At 41.3% G+C, this 20,074-nt stretch overlaps 1 protein-coding gene across 9 annotated transcripts in view; it reads right to left on the bottom strand.

The window, feature by feature from the left end:
• Positions 1–20,074, bottom strand: part of LOC146304636 (histone deacetylase 4-like) — a 73,122-nt gene that overhangs the window by 10,049 nt on the left and 42,999 nt on the right. For all 9 annotated transcript variants that reach the window (XM_084713344.1, XM_084713343.1, XM_084713345.1 and 6 more), the window contains 9 exons: positions 19,705–19,828; positions 16,932–17,050; positions 8,856–8,984; positions 8,642–8,751; positions 7,152–7,286; positions 6,865–7,057; positions 4,380–4,603; positions 1,741–1,959; positions 910–1,105 (listed from right to left, as the gene is read on the bottom strand). In XM_084713344.1, the coding sequence (XP_084569470.1) occupies positions 910–1,105; positions 1,741–1,959; positions 4,380–4,603; positions 6,865–7,057; positions 7,152–7,286; positions 8,642–8,751; positions 8,856–8,984; positions 16,932–17,050; positions 19,705–19,828 (1,449 nt within the window). The remainder of the gene's footprint in view (positions 1–909; positions 1,106–1,740; positions 1,960–4,379; positions 4,604–6,864; positions 7,058–7,151; positions 7,287–8,641; positions 8,752–8,855; positions 8,985–16,931; positions 17,051–19,704; positions 19,829–20,074) is intronic.

The following is a 20,074-nucleotide window of genomic DNA, read 5'->3' as shown; positions in this document are numbered from 1 at the left end:
GAATATTCCACTTTTCTTTGTTTTATGTTCCTGTAAATTGTAGCTCTATGGGTTTTGGGCTCATGATAGACATTTTTCACTATTTTTAGACCAGAAAATGAACAAATTTACAAGGAAAACAACCAACAGATTAACTAACTGAAAACTGAAAATAATGGTTAAGGTGGTTTATGTCCTGCATTCTTTTAATGATTAACATCAATGCCGATTGTTATTTGGATTCTCTTTTGAGATAATTATATGTATTAGTAGCATTTAAGTATAAATACTGGGAGGTGCCCATTGCTTGATCTTGTTTCTGAATCCACATCAGTATGAAACAGTGACTGAAACCTCTTTGAAGATGTGAAACTTTACAGCCTGATGCTCCTTTTCCTAAATTTTCTATGCAGTTTGGAGCTGAGTGGGAGTAAAGTAGGCCAAACTGTTATAAAAATATCTTCAACTATGGTGCAGGAAGAGAAAAACTGCCACAGTAGGTGGCACCGTCACGGTGATAACGCTTCGATACAGATACAAAAGTCTACTGCTGGTAGGAGCTTCATTCTTTCTTCACTTCTGCTCAGCTCCCTTTGTCATTTTTATCTTTGTGTAAAGAGTCAGATGTCTGAGAGGAAGACAAAGTGGGTGAGAAAAGGTTTTGGCAAGATTAGCTCGACTAGCTCGATTATTATTATTCCTGCTACCAGATTACCACCATCCTTTGGTGAATTCACCCGGTTTCTGGATGGAAATTTCTATTTTCACTCCCCAGTGCTTTAAGAAGAAAGTGAATTCAAAGCCAAAAACTTCTCCAATGAATGCTCGGGGCAGATCAGACACAGGCTACAGTAGTGGAAATAATAAATAAAATAGATAAACTGCAACGCACAAAAAGTCGCTACAGCCGACGAGGTTCATGATGCTGACCTGTGGTGAAGCGAGGTTTGGCGGGAGGATCAGACGCCGGGACGCTGATCGGGAAGGAGGACGCTGAGGCTGGAGACGACTGGGCCCTGGACAGGGGGCGGTGTCCCGGGAAGGAGATTGACAAGCCGGCGGCCTCCATGGAGGCCTGATAGTTTCTGAGCTGATGGATCCGCTGCTGCTCCAACAACAGGGCCTGCTGCTCACACGCACAGAGGAAACACAAACGCAGAAGATGAATCCCACAGTCGGAACGGAAACATATTAGGGATTTTGAGATTTGTGACAGCATAGAAGTATGTACGACTGTTAAAAATAAAAAAAAACATGATACAGACAGAGATATGTATAAAAAATGTTAATAAAAACAGGAAAACAAAATCTTTGATGCAGTATCACATGAATTAACTTGCTCCAAATTCCTCCAAATTGCTCATTTTGCACAAACTTAATGATAGAAAAGGATACAGTTTGAGAACCACTGTATCATGTGACTGAAGGGTAGAAAAACTACTCCAACATTTTCTACACTGCAAGTGCAACTTACGGCCAAAAGATGGCAGCCAAAACAAATGATGCTGCCTCGATTTTTCCTCAGCGTTTAATTACAGAGATGCCATATGACAAAGAGCAACATTTTCACAGCCCAAAATACAATTCTGAGTTGTTGTTTTTTTTTGAGTTTTCACCTCTCCAGGACTTCCCCAGGAACACCTACAACACGTTAGTGCCAAGTCGAGTTAGATCAGTTCTCTGAATCTTCCTATTGATTCTCTCAGCCTACACAGCTGTGTTCTCGGGCACACGTCTCACTTTTGTTTTCTCGTCCTCTACCTGTCTGAAGAGCAGCTCCTGCTCCGCCTGCCTCTCCCGCTCACGGTGCTGCTGCAGCGCTTCCTCCTGCAGCTCCTGCGGGTCAGGCGGCTCCTGCTTGATGGTGACCCCCGGCGGCAGGGCCCCTCCGTCCTGGTGCTCCCGCAGCTCCTCCTCCGTCTCCTCCGGGTGGCTCTGGTGCTGACGGCCAACGGGGGACTCGCTGGGCTTGGCCATCATCTGTGGGGAAACAAATAAAGGAGGGGGGGGGTTGTTGATGCTGCGATGTGAACTTTATTTCACAATAAAACAGCAGGATGTTACAAATCCCCCTCCAACGTGTGAGGCTGCAATTCAGACAAACGGGCACGCTCGCCTCTGAATCAAATTCCTGGCAAATCACTCCTTTCTCTGTAGCATTCTTCTTTTAACAAGCTTAATTTGGATTACTCAGTCAGATTGGTGTCTTGCTCATTTCAAACCGATCCGTTCTAATTGAATGTGAGTGGCCGCTCTGCCGACTGTACTCCGGGGCAAAACGTGCCTCGTCGAACAGAGACATTCCACGCTCCCCGTCGTGCAGCTTTTCATCGACTCATTCTGGGGCCTGCTGTTCACCGGGTAGTGATTCAGTCGTCTGTTCATTCACTCTCACTGACATGAACCATTCAAAAGTGCCGTTCAAGGGCGCGGAGGACTCACCTCCACTGTGTGAGTGTTTAAGAGAACGGGGAGAAAGATGAGGTGATAGCTGGAGGTCTCAGGGCTGCAGCTACAGGTATGTGTGTGCATGTGTGTGTGTTATGAGTGTGTGTCCCAGAGCTGTAAGCCTCTGGGTCCCCTGGCACAGAGCTGACACAGCATTGACGTCAGAGCATTCAACAGCTCTTGTTCAACACCCACCTCCCCCCACCCCCTCCTCCTCTACTGTTCTCGTCCTCTTTGAGTCCAAACACACTTCTCTTTACCCCCATTTTTCACCCACTCCTCCCTCGACCCCACGGCCAGCCCCTCCTCTGTGCTCCACTTTCCCAGAAACCTCTTTTGTCACACTTAAATTAGAGATATGGATCAAACACTCAAACTCTTTTGCAATTATCAAACATAGCAAAGAAAAGCAGCTGGAACCAGTACGTTTTTGGTATTGTTGCTTGAAAAATGACTGAATGATTAACCAATATTCAAAATAGTTGCTTTAAATAATACATTCATTCATTAATCTGAGTATTACCTAGTAACTAAGTAATAAGTCTGACAAAGTCTCCATTAAATTCATTTTTTTGTCTATATAATGCAAGAAAACTATAAAAAACGCATTACAACTCTCACAATTCTGACTTCTTCTAAATTCTTCTAAAACGATTAGTTGATAAATGGATAAGTTGATCGAAATAAAAAACTATTTTGATAATTGATTAACAGTTTCAGTAATTTTGCAAGTTAGATGCAGATGTTGTTTATGACATAAACATAAAAGAACAGCAAATCATTTTAAATTATTTTCTGTCAATCAAGAAAACAATTAATTGACCCAACTGGCACCACTCCGCACTATAGAATTAAGAATAAAAATCAGCGCTTCGCCCTCCTGCATTCTGATTAATTTATTAGAATAAAACATGTTTGAAGTGGAGATTTTCATTTCTGTCCTGACAAAACTCCTTGGCGAGCCAGAGGCTGTTATAGAGATGTTTGTGTGAAAAGCTGCCACTGGAGAGCTGTGAAACATATGGAGGGAGCGAGAGAGAGCAGAGCAGAGCAGGGGGAGGCAGAGGAGGAGGAGGTGTAGGAGGAGGAGGAGGAGGAGGAGGAGGAGGAGGAGGAGAGGAAATCCCTTGTTTCATCCACCCACCTCTCCTCCAGCTAGTATTCTGCTTGAATAGGTAAAGGCTGCTCGCTTCCTCCCTGACCATATAAGGCCGAGGCTTCCGCTCTGTTGCCATGGCAGTGCACAGTTACCTCGCAGTCCGTGGCAACTGTCTCGGCCACAGTCACAGAGACGTGGATGCAAACATGAACACACACACGCACACACACACGCGTGCACACACACACTCTCACACTCTGCTATACATGTTAACCCATACCTGACTCCACCTACTCACAAACAAAAATACTACAGAGAGAGAAAGAGAACAAAATCAAGGACTTCACACACATCCACAGCTCACACATTATTGGCTGTGTTACTGCTGCCACCTACACAAACAACTACACTACAGCTCCTGTGCTGCTTCTGGCCCACGCTGTGTTATAGCCCTAATTAATTATCAGTTTATTTAAATGTGATGTCAGATCTGCGACAACTGCCATCACCTGCCTCCATCAGTACAGCGAGGAAACTGCGTATAACATGGTACCAACTAAGATTCATTTAATCTTTAATTTAATGTTAGAGTTTAGCAAAAGTAGGTGTAAAATGAGTAAATCAAGATTTAAGACTGCAGAGCTCTGTTCCACAATTTTATTAAATTTGTTAGCAAGATAAAAGTTTAATAAGCCTAGTTAGCGTACTCTAATATATTTTTAAAGTTTGGTGCAACACAATTTAAAGTTAAGTCAAGAATTAATCAGGGGTAAAAATCCTTGTTGGTGCAATCCTGACTGAAAGAAGTAAAAAACAAAACTCTATCTATCTATCTATCTATCTTCCCCCTCACCTTGTTGAGGTGGAGCTGCTGCTGCTGGAACTGCTGCTTGTGCTTCTCCAGGAACTGCTGGTGCTGCTGCTGGACCACCAGCTGCTGCAGGGCCAGGGCCTGGGCGTGAGCCTGCGCCGCGCTCCCCTGGGGCAGAGGGGCCGACTGGGTCCGTCCCAGGGGCCGGTGCTGCCGCTGCAGCTTGGCCATGGACGCTGCCGGCGACATGGACAGGCCGCTGACGCCTTGGACACAAACAGGAGGAGGTGAAACTTCGACAGCACAGATTTGTAAACAGTTTGTGAGTCACCGGTAAAAACGCACCAAACTGGAACCACATTTGTAATCATCCCCAAATTCACGCCAAGTAAATAGACTTAAATGTTTCTACTTTTCAAGCTAATTTTATCAGCTAACCTGAGCTGCTGTGTTTTCACTTAACTTGAAATACAAGCTGCAAGACTGGAGAAGTGAATGACCCAGAGCTGATCATTTTTGATCAGAAATTATGCGGCAAAGATATGAAACTGAACTAAAAGAAGAGCATGTTTAAAAAAAATATTGCAAACTTATTGTTATAATGGGAGAAATGAGCAGGAATGTACTACACTTAATGTTAATAAGACATTTTATATATTGTTGTATTGTATATAATGAGTTTCTCAAGAAAAAATTAAATAATACTAATGTTCAGTCAATTAAGCTAAAACAATTCAGCTGACTAAAATATGACTACAACTAAATGTCATTTTAGTAAGACGATGATCAAAATTTCCTGTCAAAACATTAATTAACATTAATTAACTTTGGTTAAGGTTCTTGGTTTAAATCTGGCAGAGTATCTCGGTGATGCACAACACTTTCAGTCATCTACTGAAAGCTACAGTGTTTGACGGAAAGCATTTTGATGATGACTTGACTGTCTGCCACTCCAAAAAACCAGACCCTCATGAAGTATTTAGACTGAGTGTCATAATGATGCATGGGTCTGTGTCTGCAGGGAATATTTCGGTGGCTACCAGAACAGCCACCATGTTTTTCCAGATTGAAAACTGGAAGCAAACTAAGTGATCATTTAGTGAATTATTATGTGGTCACCCAGTCGAGGAGAGGTTTGTATTGTTCATGTGGAAAAACCGTGAGGCAGCTGATTACAATGACTTAAACCTCATCAGACCACAAGGAGTGGTCACTGAAAACAACCCCGACCTTTTATTGTGAGCTGCATTCAAGCTAAATTCACAACACAAGACGAATATGATTCCTGATTTCACTATTACTGGTGTTGGACCTAAGATTAGTCAGCAGATGTATTTGTGAACCAAATAAAAACGACCATCTGTGCTGCCATACTGCCATCCCTCTATTGTGACGATACGAGCCGAGCAAAGTGAACAGCTTCGTCCATTTACAGTGTATCATCAGCAGGGCGAGGGAAGTAAGAAAAACAGACGGGAACGAGCCGGGAAATGATCTGAGGGGCCCGATTACTGCGAAGATATCACGGAAAATGACTCGCGGAGCGTTTCAAATTGCTTCTGAGGCACATTCTTAGAAATGAGGGTTCCAAAAGGGTTCTTCTTGAACAGTTCTACCCAGAACCATTTGCTTCGGAAGAATTCAAGGTCTGTTTTTTATCCTATAACCCTCGGATTATAAGTGAAACCCTTTCTAAATGTATATGAGGATCCCCCTGTGTGGGTTCTAGATGAATATCTTGAAATATAAATGGGTTCTTGGTGTGCTTAGATGAAACCTTGAGAATATAAAAGGATCTATAGGTAGAACAGCCTGGGTGTGTTCTTTACTTTATGCCATAGAAGGGTTCTCTGTACAACCATGGGGGTTCTGGATGGAACTTTTCACAGATGGATACTAGTTAGAACCCCCTGAAAGTGTTCTCTTATGGGGACAAGCTGAAGAACCCTTCATGGTTCTAGTTCTAACTGTTATTTGTCAGGGTGCTCAGCCGTCACACGGTGGTCAGATATGGTTAAAAACATGTCTGTCTCTTGTCTGATCTGGGGGCTGCGCTTCTCTGTGCGCTGCCGGGCTGTGTGTGGGCGTGAACACGTCCTCGTCTGTACGTCTTCTTGTGCGTGGATACACACACACATGCGTCTGTGCGTGCGTCATCGCCCATTCACTGCTAGTGCACCCGCTCAAAATAGCAGCAAAATGGTAGTCAATGAATGAGCTGATGGGAAAGGGTGCACAATGCGACCATGTCACACTCTCATAGCACATGCTGACATATGAAAGGAGCTCATTAGTTTGAGCAAATGAATGGACGTCTGTCAGTGTGAGGGGGCACACAGTGTACCACGGACACACATCTCTGCCTTTTGTGTCGCCACAGGCTCAAAGCTGAGTAATACTTCAACTTCAGAGTTGTATTTGTTAATTTTCTTATGATCATTAGCATCAGTTTCACCACTAACGGAGCCACCATTGCTTCTTTTATCACCTTTAATCACCACTAATGCCAGTTCATCAGTTCTCCTACCTGTCACCAGGGGGCTCTGCGCCGGGCTCTGCTCCATGAGCACCATGTGTTGAAGCAGTGGACTGTGCGCGCCATGTCCACCTGTTCCCGCTCCCGCCTCGGCTAGGTAGGGGGTCAAGTGGCCACCGGAGAGGAAGGGCGGGCTGAGAGAGAGGGCCGGCTGCAGACCTCCGTCCTGTTGCGCCGACGTCACCTGGAGAAGAGATGAGAGCGGGGGATGAGGTGAGGGCAGGCAGACGGTAAACTCCTGATGAGCTAATTCACAGATAAACAGTCTTCCTCCTCACGTTGGAAGCAGCAGTGGCCGTGGCAGTGGCGGGCAGCCCCAGGGTGATGTTGGGTAAGGATGGCGAAGTGTAGAGGGACAGCTGGTTAACGGAGCCCCGCTCAGCACCGCTGCACAGCCTCTGGGCCAGAGACGCCTGGGAAGCACATTTAAATGATTTATCTGTGTTTGCATCATGAAAAAAATAGAAACGCTGCAGCAGTACAGTCGATGTCCACACATGGGGAAAGAGCTACGTTTGCACCCTACTGGTGATATGGAATCGTCACGGACACAAGCCTCCTCCACACCGCCTGAGTGGCCCTAATGGCTGCCACAAATAGCATCTTGCCAGCTCCTCGGCTGTCTTCCTCCTCTGCAGACCCTTCATCTGAGCATCCCTCACTCACAGTCTTTCTACACGCTATAGGCTGCTCAGTTTAAAGGCTAATAACAAGCACCTGTAGCACAACACCCACACAAAACAGCAGCACTAGTCTGACAGAAAAAGGCTGCTTAGTTTCTTTAAAATTTAGGTTCATTTAGATTATGTGCAAATGCTGCAAAGTATATTTTTTCAGGCTGTCAATAACTCAGCTGGTTTTGTGCCATCAGCCTTAAATGTAGTGGATGTTTTCTGCTAAAAATGACAATATTTAATGTTTCCAAATGCTTTATTTTCTCCAGTGGAGAAATGTATCAGCTAAAAAATTTTTATCACCAGGCAAAGACAAAAAAAACCTGAAACTATTTATAAGGAGAAACTCCCAGTTTTCAGGTTAAAGGGTTATAGATAGAGCTGCAACTAATGATTACTTTCATTGTCGATGAATCTGTTGATCATTTTTTCAATCAGTCGATCAGTACTTGGTCCATAATTCAAACATATTCAGTAAAGAAAACAGAAAATATTCACATTTGAGAATGATATATTACTCAGAACGATTAATCAATTATTAAAATAGCTTTAAACAAATAATTAAAGAGTAAACTGTATAAATTGTACAAAAATGTATGCATGTTAGTTAATAACGGCTGCGTCATTGTTGATCATTTTTTCAATTAATCGATTAGTTGTTTGCTTCATAAAATGTTTCCCAAAGCTCAAAGTGACATCCTCAGATATCTTGTCCACAAACCAAAGATGAAGTGAAGAAACCAGAAAATGTTCACTTTTAAGAAGCTGTAATCACATAATGTGAATATTTTTTTTAAATGACTAAAAACAATTAATCAGTGATCAAAATACTGTTGATGACTTTAACAGCTGATGAGCTAATCGATTGCTCTAGTTAACAAACTGCCTTTAAATGTAGAATTAAACTAAGAAGTAAAGAATAAACTGGAAAAATTGGGTAAAAAATGTATGTCTGCAAATTAATGACAGCTCAATATAACTAAGTAATAAGTAAATAAATATATATGAAAACCTCAGCTGCACTGAAGTGAGAAGTTACATGCTGTACAGTGTGTGTGTGTGTGTGTGTGTGTGTGTGTGTGTGTGTGTGTTACCTCGGTGTTGTTGGAGACTGACACAGTGATGCCGTTCTCATTGGGGATGTTGTTGGAGCTGTTATTCGGGGAGCTTGGGCCTGAGCCGGGGGCGCTGCTACACGCAGAGTCTGAATCACAGACGCACACAAATCAAATACATACAAGGAAACGCGCAAACACAGAAGTTTTTTTTTTTGAACAGCAGACAGCCGTGTGTCCGCGCGTCCCTCACCTGCCATGTCGAGTGAGCGTTTCTTGGCGGTGGTGATGGGGCTGTCTCGACGGCGCAGCAGCGGACTGCTCCTCCGCTCGCTCACCTTCTGCTTCAGCCTGGAGCGTAGCTTCAGGTTGGGCTCCGAGGCTGAAAGGAGGACGGATGGAGAGATGATTCATTCATTCACGGTCTCGGTGAAGTTCTGTAGTATACTGTGTGGTGGAGATAGAAACTGACTCTGCAGTTTCACAGTGTGTCTTCAAGTATCAGTAAGTTAAATGCAAGACTTTAATTAAATTTAAGGTCTATTTTGCAATAAAAATTAACATCAAATGTGACAATATAGACATAGTCTTCTGCGTAAATACATACTGCCAGTTAAACGCTATAAGTAAGGAAAAATTACAATAAGTGGTTGAGTTTAACAGCATTTGTCCAAATATGTTAATTAGCAAAAACCCTACAGACTGTACAGGAAAAATGTTCAACTATACTTGGAGTGAATTTTAGACCATTTTAGTTTTGGAGCTATCAGTTGCAGAGATGTTTGCCCTCTGTCCAAAAAAATCAAGATGGATAAATAGCAAGACAGGCCAGGGGAAAAATATGTATTTTTGATTTTGGGTGAACTGTCCCTTTAAGGCGGTTTCATCTCCCGCCTGTTCTTGATCATATCAACAACATCATGGATAATATCATTCACAGGCCGGAGAAATTAATAAAACTGTTTGTGGTTGATAATTGTTATGGGATAGTGGTCAATCCATAATTATCCCATCATTTTAAATGTCATAATTTGTTATAATTAAAAATAAAAATGAATATTCTAATAACTTTGTTACTCTTTCACAACAGGCCTTTTTCACAGCAGCAACTTTGACATAAAACAGTAGAGTAAACACAGGTGTTAGCAATGATACTAATTATTGTTCAGTTCCACTCAGGTCAAACACAGTCAGGCTGCTGATGTTGTGCATGTTGGCCCATTTAATTAGTTTCATAGGTAACACCTGTGTGTTGTGCACATTTCTGCGCACATAACCGCTTCATATTGCTCCTTCAAGCTGAAATATGTAAGATCCAAGTGCTCAAAATGAGTGCTGTGGTCCAAATAGCAAGCTGGACCCTCCTCCCCAGAGTTGAAGCGCAGGCTGGTTGTCTGCAGGCAGCACGGACTCTGAACCTACATGAGCGCAAGACGAGCGCAACATTATGCTTTTGACAATGACAAGCAATGAGTCCTACACTGCAAGCTGATCAGCTGTTCATAACTTTTAATTGTCTGTCAATGTAAAGTTAAGTCTATCATCCTGAAAACAAAATACACACTCCGGACTCTGACTGCCTGCCTCACCGCCTGCCAGACTCCATTAACATTTTGCTCTATTTAACTGTTATTAACATCTACTCATGATAAAAAAAAATGATTAATGACTTATTTAAACTCATAAACAGACACTTACTCATTCGGCAAACATTCGGCATAAATGTGATCTTTAATTAACATGAAACAAGCAAACTAAAACAGTTATTCCAGCTCTGAATAGATACTTAAAAGGAGGATACTTCAGCTTCACTTTTCAACAATCTCTGATGACACATCATGGTCATTTTAAGATTCATCATAGTAAATATGTTATAGATTTTTTTAGATTTGAGTTAAGATCTCCAACAAAGCAAAACGTAGTCTCACTTAATGTGTGTAAATTAGGGATCACACCAGCGTCTTATAATCTGTGGTATTAATAATTGGGCGTGTCACTGGTTCTTGTTGCAGCCTGATAAAAGTCAGAAAGCTGCTGTGTTATTTGCATGAATAATGTACAGCAGCTTGAACTGTATTGTGACATTTAAACTATTAAACTACAACAACGCTGTCAACTCCTTCCGGATACTTTTTTGTTTCTTGCCAGCTCCAGCTCAGATGCCAACACCCCTCGTTGAGCCTCCTTGATGTCAAACAGATAACTGGCGGCAGCGCAGCTTTGGACAAATCAATCAAAAGGGTGGGAGAGTTACCTGAGCTACAGTCTCACAGGCTTTCAGCTTAAACTGGAAGCTCTGCACATTGATCTGTCACGGAGCGCCTTCCGCCGAGCCGCTCTGTTATGAAACCTGTTTGGTAGACAAACTGTTACAAGCTGCTATTCATTATTTGTAGGATTCCTCCCTCCTAATTTAAATGCTTTATGATCATGCCAAATTTTGATCCATTTTCCCAACGCCACTGTGGCTGAAAAGCAATTAGCTCCAATTTGGGAGCCATGTCTGATTGCCTAAAGGCCTTTTGGTCTTTTGTGTACACTGTCACAGACTTGTGAATGGAGACAGGGAGAAGGGAACGGCATGTCACCTTGGCTCTTGCCATGGGGGCTAAAGCTCTGTTTACTCTGCCCTGCCAATCAGCAGCCTTGGATAATTTCACTATTCATTATCCAATTTTTAATCATCAAAGGAGGGCTAAATCCAACGTGGTACACTGCTAACCCTGATTATGACATAACCAGATTAATCTGCTCCTATATTTCTTACTTTAAACTGAGGGCGCAGACAAACATACTGACAGGCTACTTTACCTGGAACAAACTTCCCTGAAAAATCCTTTTAGGAAATGAAATCAAAAATCAACTCGTGCCCATTCGCAGTGTCAAGTAAAAATAAATGTGCGATTAAGAGTGAAGTGTGAACTGTGAAGTGTGAAGGTACAGTAGCACAAAGTGGGTGGGAAAGCTCAGTCCAGATGGAGTCAAACCAATTAATGTTGGTACTACAAATCAGGATTTCAGAGAATCCCTGTCAGTGAATTTGATCTTCGGGGGTTTTTAAAAACAATGAAGATTAAAGCATTTTGTAAAATAAAATTACAGAGGCGTTACAGATCTAGGTCAGCAGTTTATAATTGACAGTTCTCGCCAAAATACAAAGCACGGTAACTAAGTATTTTGTCAAAATGAAGTTGACCTATCCCTCTAAACGCCGGAAGATACTTATATGGATGTATAGTTATTTTATTTGTCGTGGATCCAGTGGTTTAGTATCCTTGTGTTATAGTCTTTTTTGTTTTATTCATTTTATATTTGATCATATCTTTTTGCTTAATTTATTTAATTAATAATGTTTTACTTATTCCTACGTTATTATGTCATTAAACAAAGCTGTAATGGATTTTGTGCTTTTACTGATAATAAAAAATACAGTTTAGCCTTGCTAAAAGCTAACTAGCATAGTTTAGATGCTGTTCAGTATCTGCTGTTATCTGATGAATACTTTTTTCTTTTTGGGGAATATTCATTCTAAAAAGCATGAAATTTAAGTTACTGCTGTTCACTATTTGAGCATCATCCTTAATTCATTCTGTCCAAAGAATAAAAGCTGGAGTTACGTTCATGAAGATGAGTCTACTTTGTTAATCTGAATTATCATAAAGAAAATTCTCAAAATGATTCCTCAGCCAGATTAATGTTTTCAAGAAGAAACTTTGTTATATATCTCTGCTCATGATCAAGGCTGATTTTCATAATGTTGTAACCTTGCTATCACAACAGCAGTGATTAATGACAAGACTTATTTTCTCAGGATTTAATCTGAGGACAGTGTCTGCTGGTAAGAGAAACTAACCGAAGGGGCCGCGCTGTAAAGACGGACAGTAATTAGCCTGTTGAAGCAGAGTAATTAGGTTTATGGTTCCTACTTCAGTGGAGTGAAAACAAATTTTAAAAGGCGAGTGATCCAATATGACAGCAGCCCAAATAATCGCAACAAAGGTGTAGCTGAAAACAAGTGGAATTGACGGGAAATGCCAATACCTGTGAAAAAAGGTTTTCTCTGCTGGTGTCTGATACAAGGAGGTTTTTAGGTAAGAAAATCAAGTATCAGTCACTTGTAAGTAGGTCATGTGTTCAAAATCGTTGTGTAGAATCATTTACAATTTAGATTAATTGACAAAGAAAGACTTTATGTCCTGCATGACTATCATACCTAGTGCTATATGGCCGTAACATGAATGCTTCATATAAAAATGCTTTGTGCTATAGGCCTTGGGGAAGCATGAGCACATACAGCCACACATGATATCAATGCACAGATGGTGCATTGTCACTCAGTTAAAATGGGCCTCAGAGCCGAGGTGAAAGGTTGTGTATTCAATGAGTGACCTCCTGTATTCAGACAGGGCACATGTTGCTTTGTATTCATGAGCGAGCTGTTCAGTCTGGTTTTCCGACGCCATGCACTGTACAGTACCAGTCTGCCTATGTGCTATTGTATCCATGTGAAGCACTGGCTGCCCCAGTTAGGCTACAAAAAACACGTTTGTGGCGAGAGTGAAAAGACGGGGAACAGTGTGCCTTGCTCTGCCTCTGTCAAAGACACGGCAGGTCAGAAGGCCTCAAACTTTCCCACTCCATCCACATCTTTGTGAGGCATTCATGTGTAAGTGAGAACATGCTCCGGACAAGGCATATTGTATGTTCATTTGATGCTCTCTCACCCTTAAATGTGCCCTGTATATGAGGAGTTTATGATTTTAAAGGCTTCCATTTGTTTTCAGGTAACATCTCTTGTCACGCAACACCCTCTCCACTACACATTCAGACGATCGCTGGTATCATGAGGGTATTAAAGTTAAAACCATGAGATCAAATCCCATTTTTTGATACTGTTTATGGTTGTCACAGTGAGCTGTTAGACAAAGAGTTACAGGCAACGGGCTAAAAACCTCATAACCAACAACTTCCATGGTATCCTGCTGTTACATGGAAAACCACTCACACCATCAAAAATCAGATCGAAACAATTTGCTTGTTTGGCTGCACTGTAATCAGACACAGCAGTTGCTCTTTGGTTGAATTTCTGAGAAAGGAGCTGCTCAAAGAGTGTTTGCTGCAGTATTAAACCCCAAACAGCCAAATCAAGCAGGACTAAAACTGAGGATTACAATGACGGTCATCATCGATCACTGATCTCTCAACTGTTGTAATATTGTGATTTAAAAGCCTTCTGTATTTGAGGTTATGTGTCCCCTCAGAATTGCCATAAGGTAGAAGTTGTTACTGAAGTTACATTTTTGCTGGTCATTGCAACCATAAACCATATTGCAACCATAAAACAATATGATTTTTAAAACTTCTTTGTTGTGTCCTGTGTTCATGTCTTGCTTGAACTACTGGCTACACTGCCTCCACGACTACTGTGCTGCTTCATTAAGTCCGAAGGTTTTCAGAAAATGTACAGAAATACAGACAAATTATTGCAGAGTAAGGACAAAAGGCTGCGACCTTTTCCATGTGGCTATCTAACGTTTAGCATAAATGAACCTTTAGGCAAATCCAACATGCTTGGGTACATTTGAGGCATTTAATTATGCTGTTATTATTTGCACTACTGTTTTCTTACCTTAGCTTCTTCAGTATAGCTAGCTGGCTAACTCTGCTTAAGGCTTAATAGGCTAAACACAAGTAAGTGGCATGGAGATGATTTAAACCCGACATGGAGATTGGAGTTTTATCAACCGAGGGAGGCTGCCGACAGAGCAACGCTGAGAAGCATCAGTGACTATAGTGGTGAGCTAGTGAGGATTTTTCTGCTATGGGACAGCCTTATCTGTTGTCCTACCTTAATTGTGCTGTGGATTAGTATATGATCTGTACTAAATTTCTAAAATGTAAACAGGGAGATGGGAGATGCACAAAAGAGTGCTGTTGCTTCCTTTGACCGTTGCTGGGAGCCCTGGGTGCCAGTCCTCTACTTTATGGCCAGGCGGTGATATAAAAGAGCCTCTAACCTCTCCCAAGCTGGCATTACCATAAGTAAACCCCGCAAAGCACGTCATTGCTGTGGGCAAATATCAGGGTGGCACAGGTTCTCTCCTCTCTCTGCAGCCGAGCACAATCCTCAGCCTTATAGTAATCAAGGGACGAGCTGACACGCCAGGGACGATCTTTTCACTCCCCGTCATCTTCCTGCAGTTTTTTTTTTTCACGTTCTCTTTATGAAACAAGTTTTCAGGAGTGTGGCATCACTGTGCCACTCGCTGGATTTAGAGTAAATCCTGCATGCCTGCTCACATGTTATGTCCTCTCATCTTCTATTGCTCTGCTTTTAACAAGAAGCTAACACACATCCTCCACCTCAAATGTTTTTCTTGGCGAGAAAAGGGGTCTTGAGGTCTTATAACAGTCAGTGAAGCCACCAAAAGGTTCTCTGCTCTCATCTTCATCCCTCTATCTTCTCTTCTGTTTCTCCTCCTCTCTTCTTCTTCTTCTTCTCCTCTCCCAGGGTGGAATGTGGCTCTGTGGGCCAGTGTCAACTGTGGTCTATCTGCTGTCGTAGCCAGCAGCCCGGAGGCTCAGAGTCAACAGGGCTGGGCTGTAGCCGCCTGCCGCTGCACTAAGTGAATAATTGCACTGTAAGACGACCGCTGCTTCACGGCTACACCACCGCACACACCACTTGCACTTTACACACACACACACAAAGCTGTACACATACACACACCTGACAAAAACACACTGCAAACAGCTGGTTTCACTCTGTGAAGGCTTTTTTACTTTGAGCACTGAAGTCTGAAGACGTTAGTTTGTGGACCGCAAAAAAAAAAAGTTTTTTTCCAGTGGTGCATTCTGCAGCGTTTTAGCAGCTCTAATGACTTTTGACAAGACTTGTCACCCGATTTAAAAGAAAACATGCTGCTCTATGCAGTGGTGCAGTTACTATTTGAAGCAGCAGTGTTTCTAGGTTTAAGTGCACTCTGTTGAAAACCTTTAGCACTTTCCTAAAAACAAGATTACAGATTAACAGATAAATACAATAAGATAACAGTAAAAGTAATTAAATGCCAGTTACAAATAAATTCTTAAGGCTACAGGTTGAAATGTGATGTAATTATCCTGCCTGCTGTGTTTTTTGCGAGCTGAAAAACCCTCTTCCGAAACTCAAAAACCACCCACAGATTTATGACCTCATACTGAACCACAAATCAAGTATTGCTGTGCACTGTACAAGATAGCTAGCTACAAGCTCATTTCTTACAAAGCAAAACAACAAATTAGTAAAATGATACAAAGACATAAGTAAGGGTTGTGTGTCATGGAAAAACACTCAAAGATTTTTTTTGTAGTGTAAACCCAAAGGAAGCAGATCAATTTGTTTTAGGTCCAAAGGTTTCATCAGCAATTAACATCAAAAAATGATTGGACATCCAAGATTTGACATCTCTAAGACAGGTTATGAGTGAACAAACAGTGGAGAGGTCTGATGGGTTTACTGTGCGTGTGTGTATTATCAGTATAACAGTGGAAATAAATATTGCAGCTGTGAATTACTTGACCCAAAGGTACCATGCAAATTGAAAACAATAAAGGGCCGAGGGTAGAGCCTTGGGGAACCCCAAAAGTAATTGTTGTACTACTCGAGGAGGTGTTCCCAACTGACACAGCCCGCAAATAGGATCTGTCAGAGCCAATTAGTTTTAATATGCAATTATCAAACAAATTAAAGGCAGCAGAAAGGTCCAGTAACACATCACAGCCCAACACGAAGCATTAGTGTTCGCTGACGATCTCAAACAACCTCAAATCTGACTCACACTGCATATACATTACCCTGTCTAACCTGTAGGTGAGAAAGAGCATTTTTGATATAGATTCATAGGTATTAATGCTGTCAATGTCAAGATCAAGTTTCTTAAGATATTGCTAAACAACAGCTGATTTAAAACAACCCCTGAGAATATGGAAATATAATGAAAACTAATAAAATTCCAGGTGCTAAAATGGTAAAAAACCTCTTTCACTCTACTGAACTTTCACTCTATTGAACTCTTGAACCACCTACGCTTATACTCTCTCTAACACTCTCATGTGGGGGATGCTGGGAGACCCTGACAGCCTAATGTGGATGTGATTAATGGCGCAGAGCTCTGATGCCATCTAAATTATGCTAGACGTGAGTCTGCACAGCAGCTACTGGACGTTACAGTTGCGAGCATGTGTGTAATCCTCGCTAAACATGAGCCTGCATAGGAGGAAACACACATTTCTGCACTGCCAAAATTAAGTGTGTGTGCATGTGTGTAAGCACGTGTGTGAGATGTACCAGTCTTTCGCAGTGGGAAGTCGTCCCGCGGGTTGTAGACGCCCAGCACAGGGTGGTTGTAGGTGGATACACCAGTCTGTGGAGGCGAGCTCTGGTCCAGAGAGCTGTGCTGCGTTTTGCTATAGAACAAAAACACAAACACACACAGTGTTAAAGGAACAGTTATTATAGTTTCCTATTTTCCATTGCTTCTTATTTTTATTTCCTTTTATATTCTTGTTTTCAATTCAGTTCAGGATCACTTACTTTTCAGAGAGGTTTTGCTCATTTTTGTTAAGATTTTATTGTTTAAAAGGGTTTAGTTTTAGTTAGTTTTCATTTTTTAAAATTGAAATACACAGAAAAAAATGTTTAAAAAGGCTGATGAAACTCAGACAATTAAATCGTTGCAATTGAAATTATTAAAGTTATTATTTAAGTATTCACACAACAGTTTTTTAAATACTATTTTTTCATTTCTAGGACTCAAACACTGGGAACAATGTTTACAGAATTACACAAACACAGAGTTCTTGAGGGTTTCAAAAATGAAAAAATTCAACTTTACAGAATCTAAAGAAGAAAAATAAATTATCTGAACAAGGCTGGCAAATATTTTTTTGTTTACTTCCAAACGTATAGGCGTTAAAATACAAACACAACACTTTGTGAAGGCACATGTGCACCAATGCCTCCTCATGCCTGTTGTACTGACTAAAATTAAAGACTTCTCGTGTATATTTCTATTTTATTTTAATTCCTTTTTTTCAAAAGTCTAGTTTTTATTTTTATTTCAGTTATCTATATTTTTTTACATGTAGTTTTAGTTTTTAGCTTGGTTTCGGTTAACAATAGGTTAAAGGTGCGACCAAGATCTCACAGTCATGTGAAACAAGGCCAAACACTCTTCACTCTGTGGACGTAAAGGGTCTGAATCAATCCAAACAAAGTCACTAACTTCACGGCTGTCAAAGATCTGTACGATTAACGCATCATGCAAATCCCTTGGCGAGGCTTGCAGACATGTGCTGCCATCTGCTCACTGCCTACAGAATAAGGTGGCGTTTGTAGGCAAAGTTAAGCCGAGCTGGCTTCAGACCAAACGCGTGTTCCTGACAAGCGGATGTACAGACTCATCTCTTCCAAAACTGATGGGGGCCGATGAGCCCAGCGAGTGGAGAACAAATTTACATTATGGAGAGAAAGGAATGGAAAAGTAGAGACTGATATAGAAAGAGAAAGTTTCGCTTTGAGCTGTGGAAAGTCAACGCTTGTGGGTGTTTCACTGGGTCACACACACCAAGATTATGTAACGTTATTTATTTGGTTATGTATTTGCATTTTATGGTTTTGGTGCCAACATGAAATACATAATCATGGAGAACGTCATTTGGAAATCATATCCAGCACTCAACTACAATATTAAAATATTTCAGGGTTGTGTCGGGTGATGGATCCAGCAGTAGTGGGAAGTGCATTTACTCCAAACTGCTCTTTACTCTGTTCTGTACAGCTTTGATGTACTTCTGATGTATTTTATGCTGCTTTATACTTAACTGCATGTACTCAACTACATTTCAGAATGATTTATTGCATTTTCACTCCATTATACTCATATGAAAGCTATAGTTATAGCCTTAGAATTCTTTACAAATAATATATGATTCAAAACATACCAGGTCCTCATCTCAATGATTATTTTCATTACTTCATTAAGTTACTTAGCCAGAATTTGCATCCTCGAAATTTTAATCTCTCATAAAAAGCGAGTGTTGCAAGATTACTTGACATTGCCACATTATATTAAAAGACTGCACTGCAAATAAGGTCTTAAGACTCAATTACGAACAACAGTGGATTTATAATACTTAGGTTTTGCAGGTTAAACTTCCTAACACTTTATAAAGTTGTTAAAATCACCTCCATCACATCCACCTACTACAAAAAGGCTGCACACATATTAATAAATCAGTGATAATAATCCCATGAAAGTGGCCGTTCAGTATGATTACTTCTACTTCTGGTATTTAGATACATCTTACTGTTAGTACATTTACTTAAGCAACATTTTGAATGCACACCTCCACCATTACAAACCAAAAAGACCAACTAATGTCCACCTTCCATCTTTCACTTAACTGTAAAAGTAGTAAATAACACTAATGATTATGAGAGGTTTATTACACATATCCACCACATCAGTCATGCAAAGTGTCCATGGTTACTCTCAGACACAAATAAAACATGTGACAGGCGACTACCAGGACTGACAAAGAGGAAACAGCAAATGTACACACCTGCAAAGGGCTCTAGAGATGCTACAATAAACATTCAAGGCCGAGCCTTCACTCTAAGAGCCCCTATCATCAGGTTCCAATATCCTGCTCTCACGTGGACGTGTGCAAATGTGCATGTGTATTCCCATCTTTGTTTTATAACCCTGCTCCATCCATCTCTCAGTCAGGCTCATATAGTGTGGCAGGTGAGGAAGAGGGGAAGTTCGGTGACAGATTAAGACACAATCCAATACATTATTCATCTGCTGTCAGAGAGAGAATTACCATCCAAACTTAGAAGGATCTGCACTTTGCTTCGACTGTATTCCACTGCTTACAAACATTACAAAGAGTTGGAATATAAATATATTCAAATTGTTTTCCAGCTCGCAAACTGACAGGAGTGACAGTGATTTATCAAAACACGCCATCAAGTCTTTTAGCGCTAGCCGAGCTCAGTCTAAATGCATCTACGTATATATCAGCTTTTCTGTTCTGTCCGAGTGTTCGCTCCTCACCGGTACCAGTAGGGAGCGTCGTTGGGGAGGCCTCCTTGGTTGAGGCTCCGCTGGGCCAGCGCCTTCTTCTTGTTCAGGACAAACTCCTGGAGCCGCATCTTCACCTCGGTACTGGCCACGGCGCCTAAAGAGTGAAGATGCAGAAGATTTGGGTGTTATTTTTGAATGCCAAGCGCCAGAATATCCCTTCAGTGGTTATTCTTGTGGAAAAGATCATTGGGAAGGTTAACTCCTAGAATTACCGCTTCACACCTGTATCCCTCCACCAACCAGTCAAGTTACAGTTTACATCCATGTCTGTCCAGACTCCTAAATAGACTTTGAAGGAATTTAATATGGAAGTATCACTATATTGGGCTGAAACTTTAAC

Source organism: Lutjanus erythropterus, chromosome 24, assembly GCF_056507025.1.
Source record: "Lutjanus erythropterus isolate fLutEry1 chromosome 24, fLutEry1.hap2, whole genome shotgun sequence".
NCBI lineage: Eukaryota > Metazoa > Chordata > Actinopteri > Lutjaniformes > Lutjanidae > Lutjanus > Lutjanus erythropterus.
The sequence above is the reverse complement of the archived record's forward strand: the minus strand, read 5'-3'. Positions and strand labels throughout refer to the sequence as shown.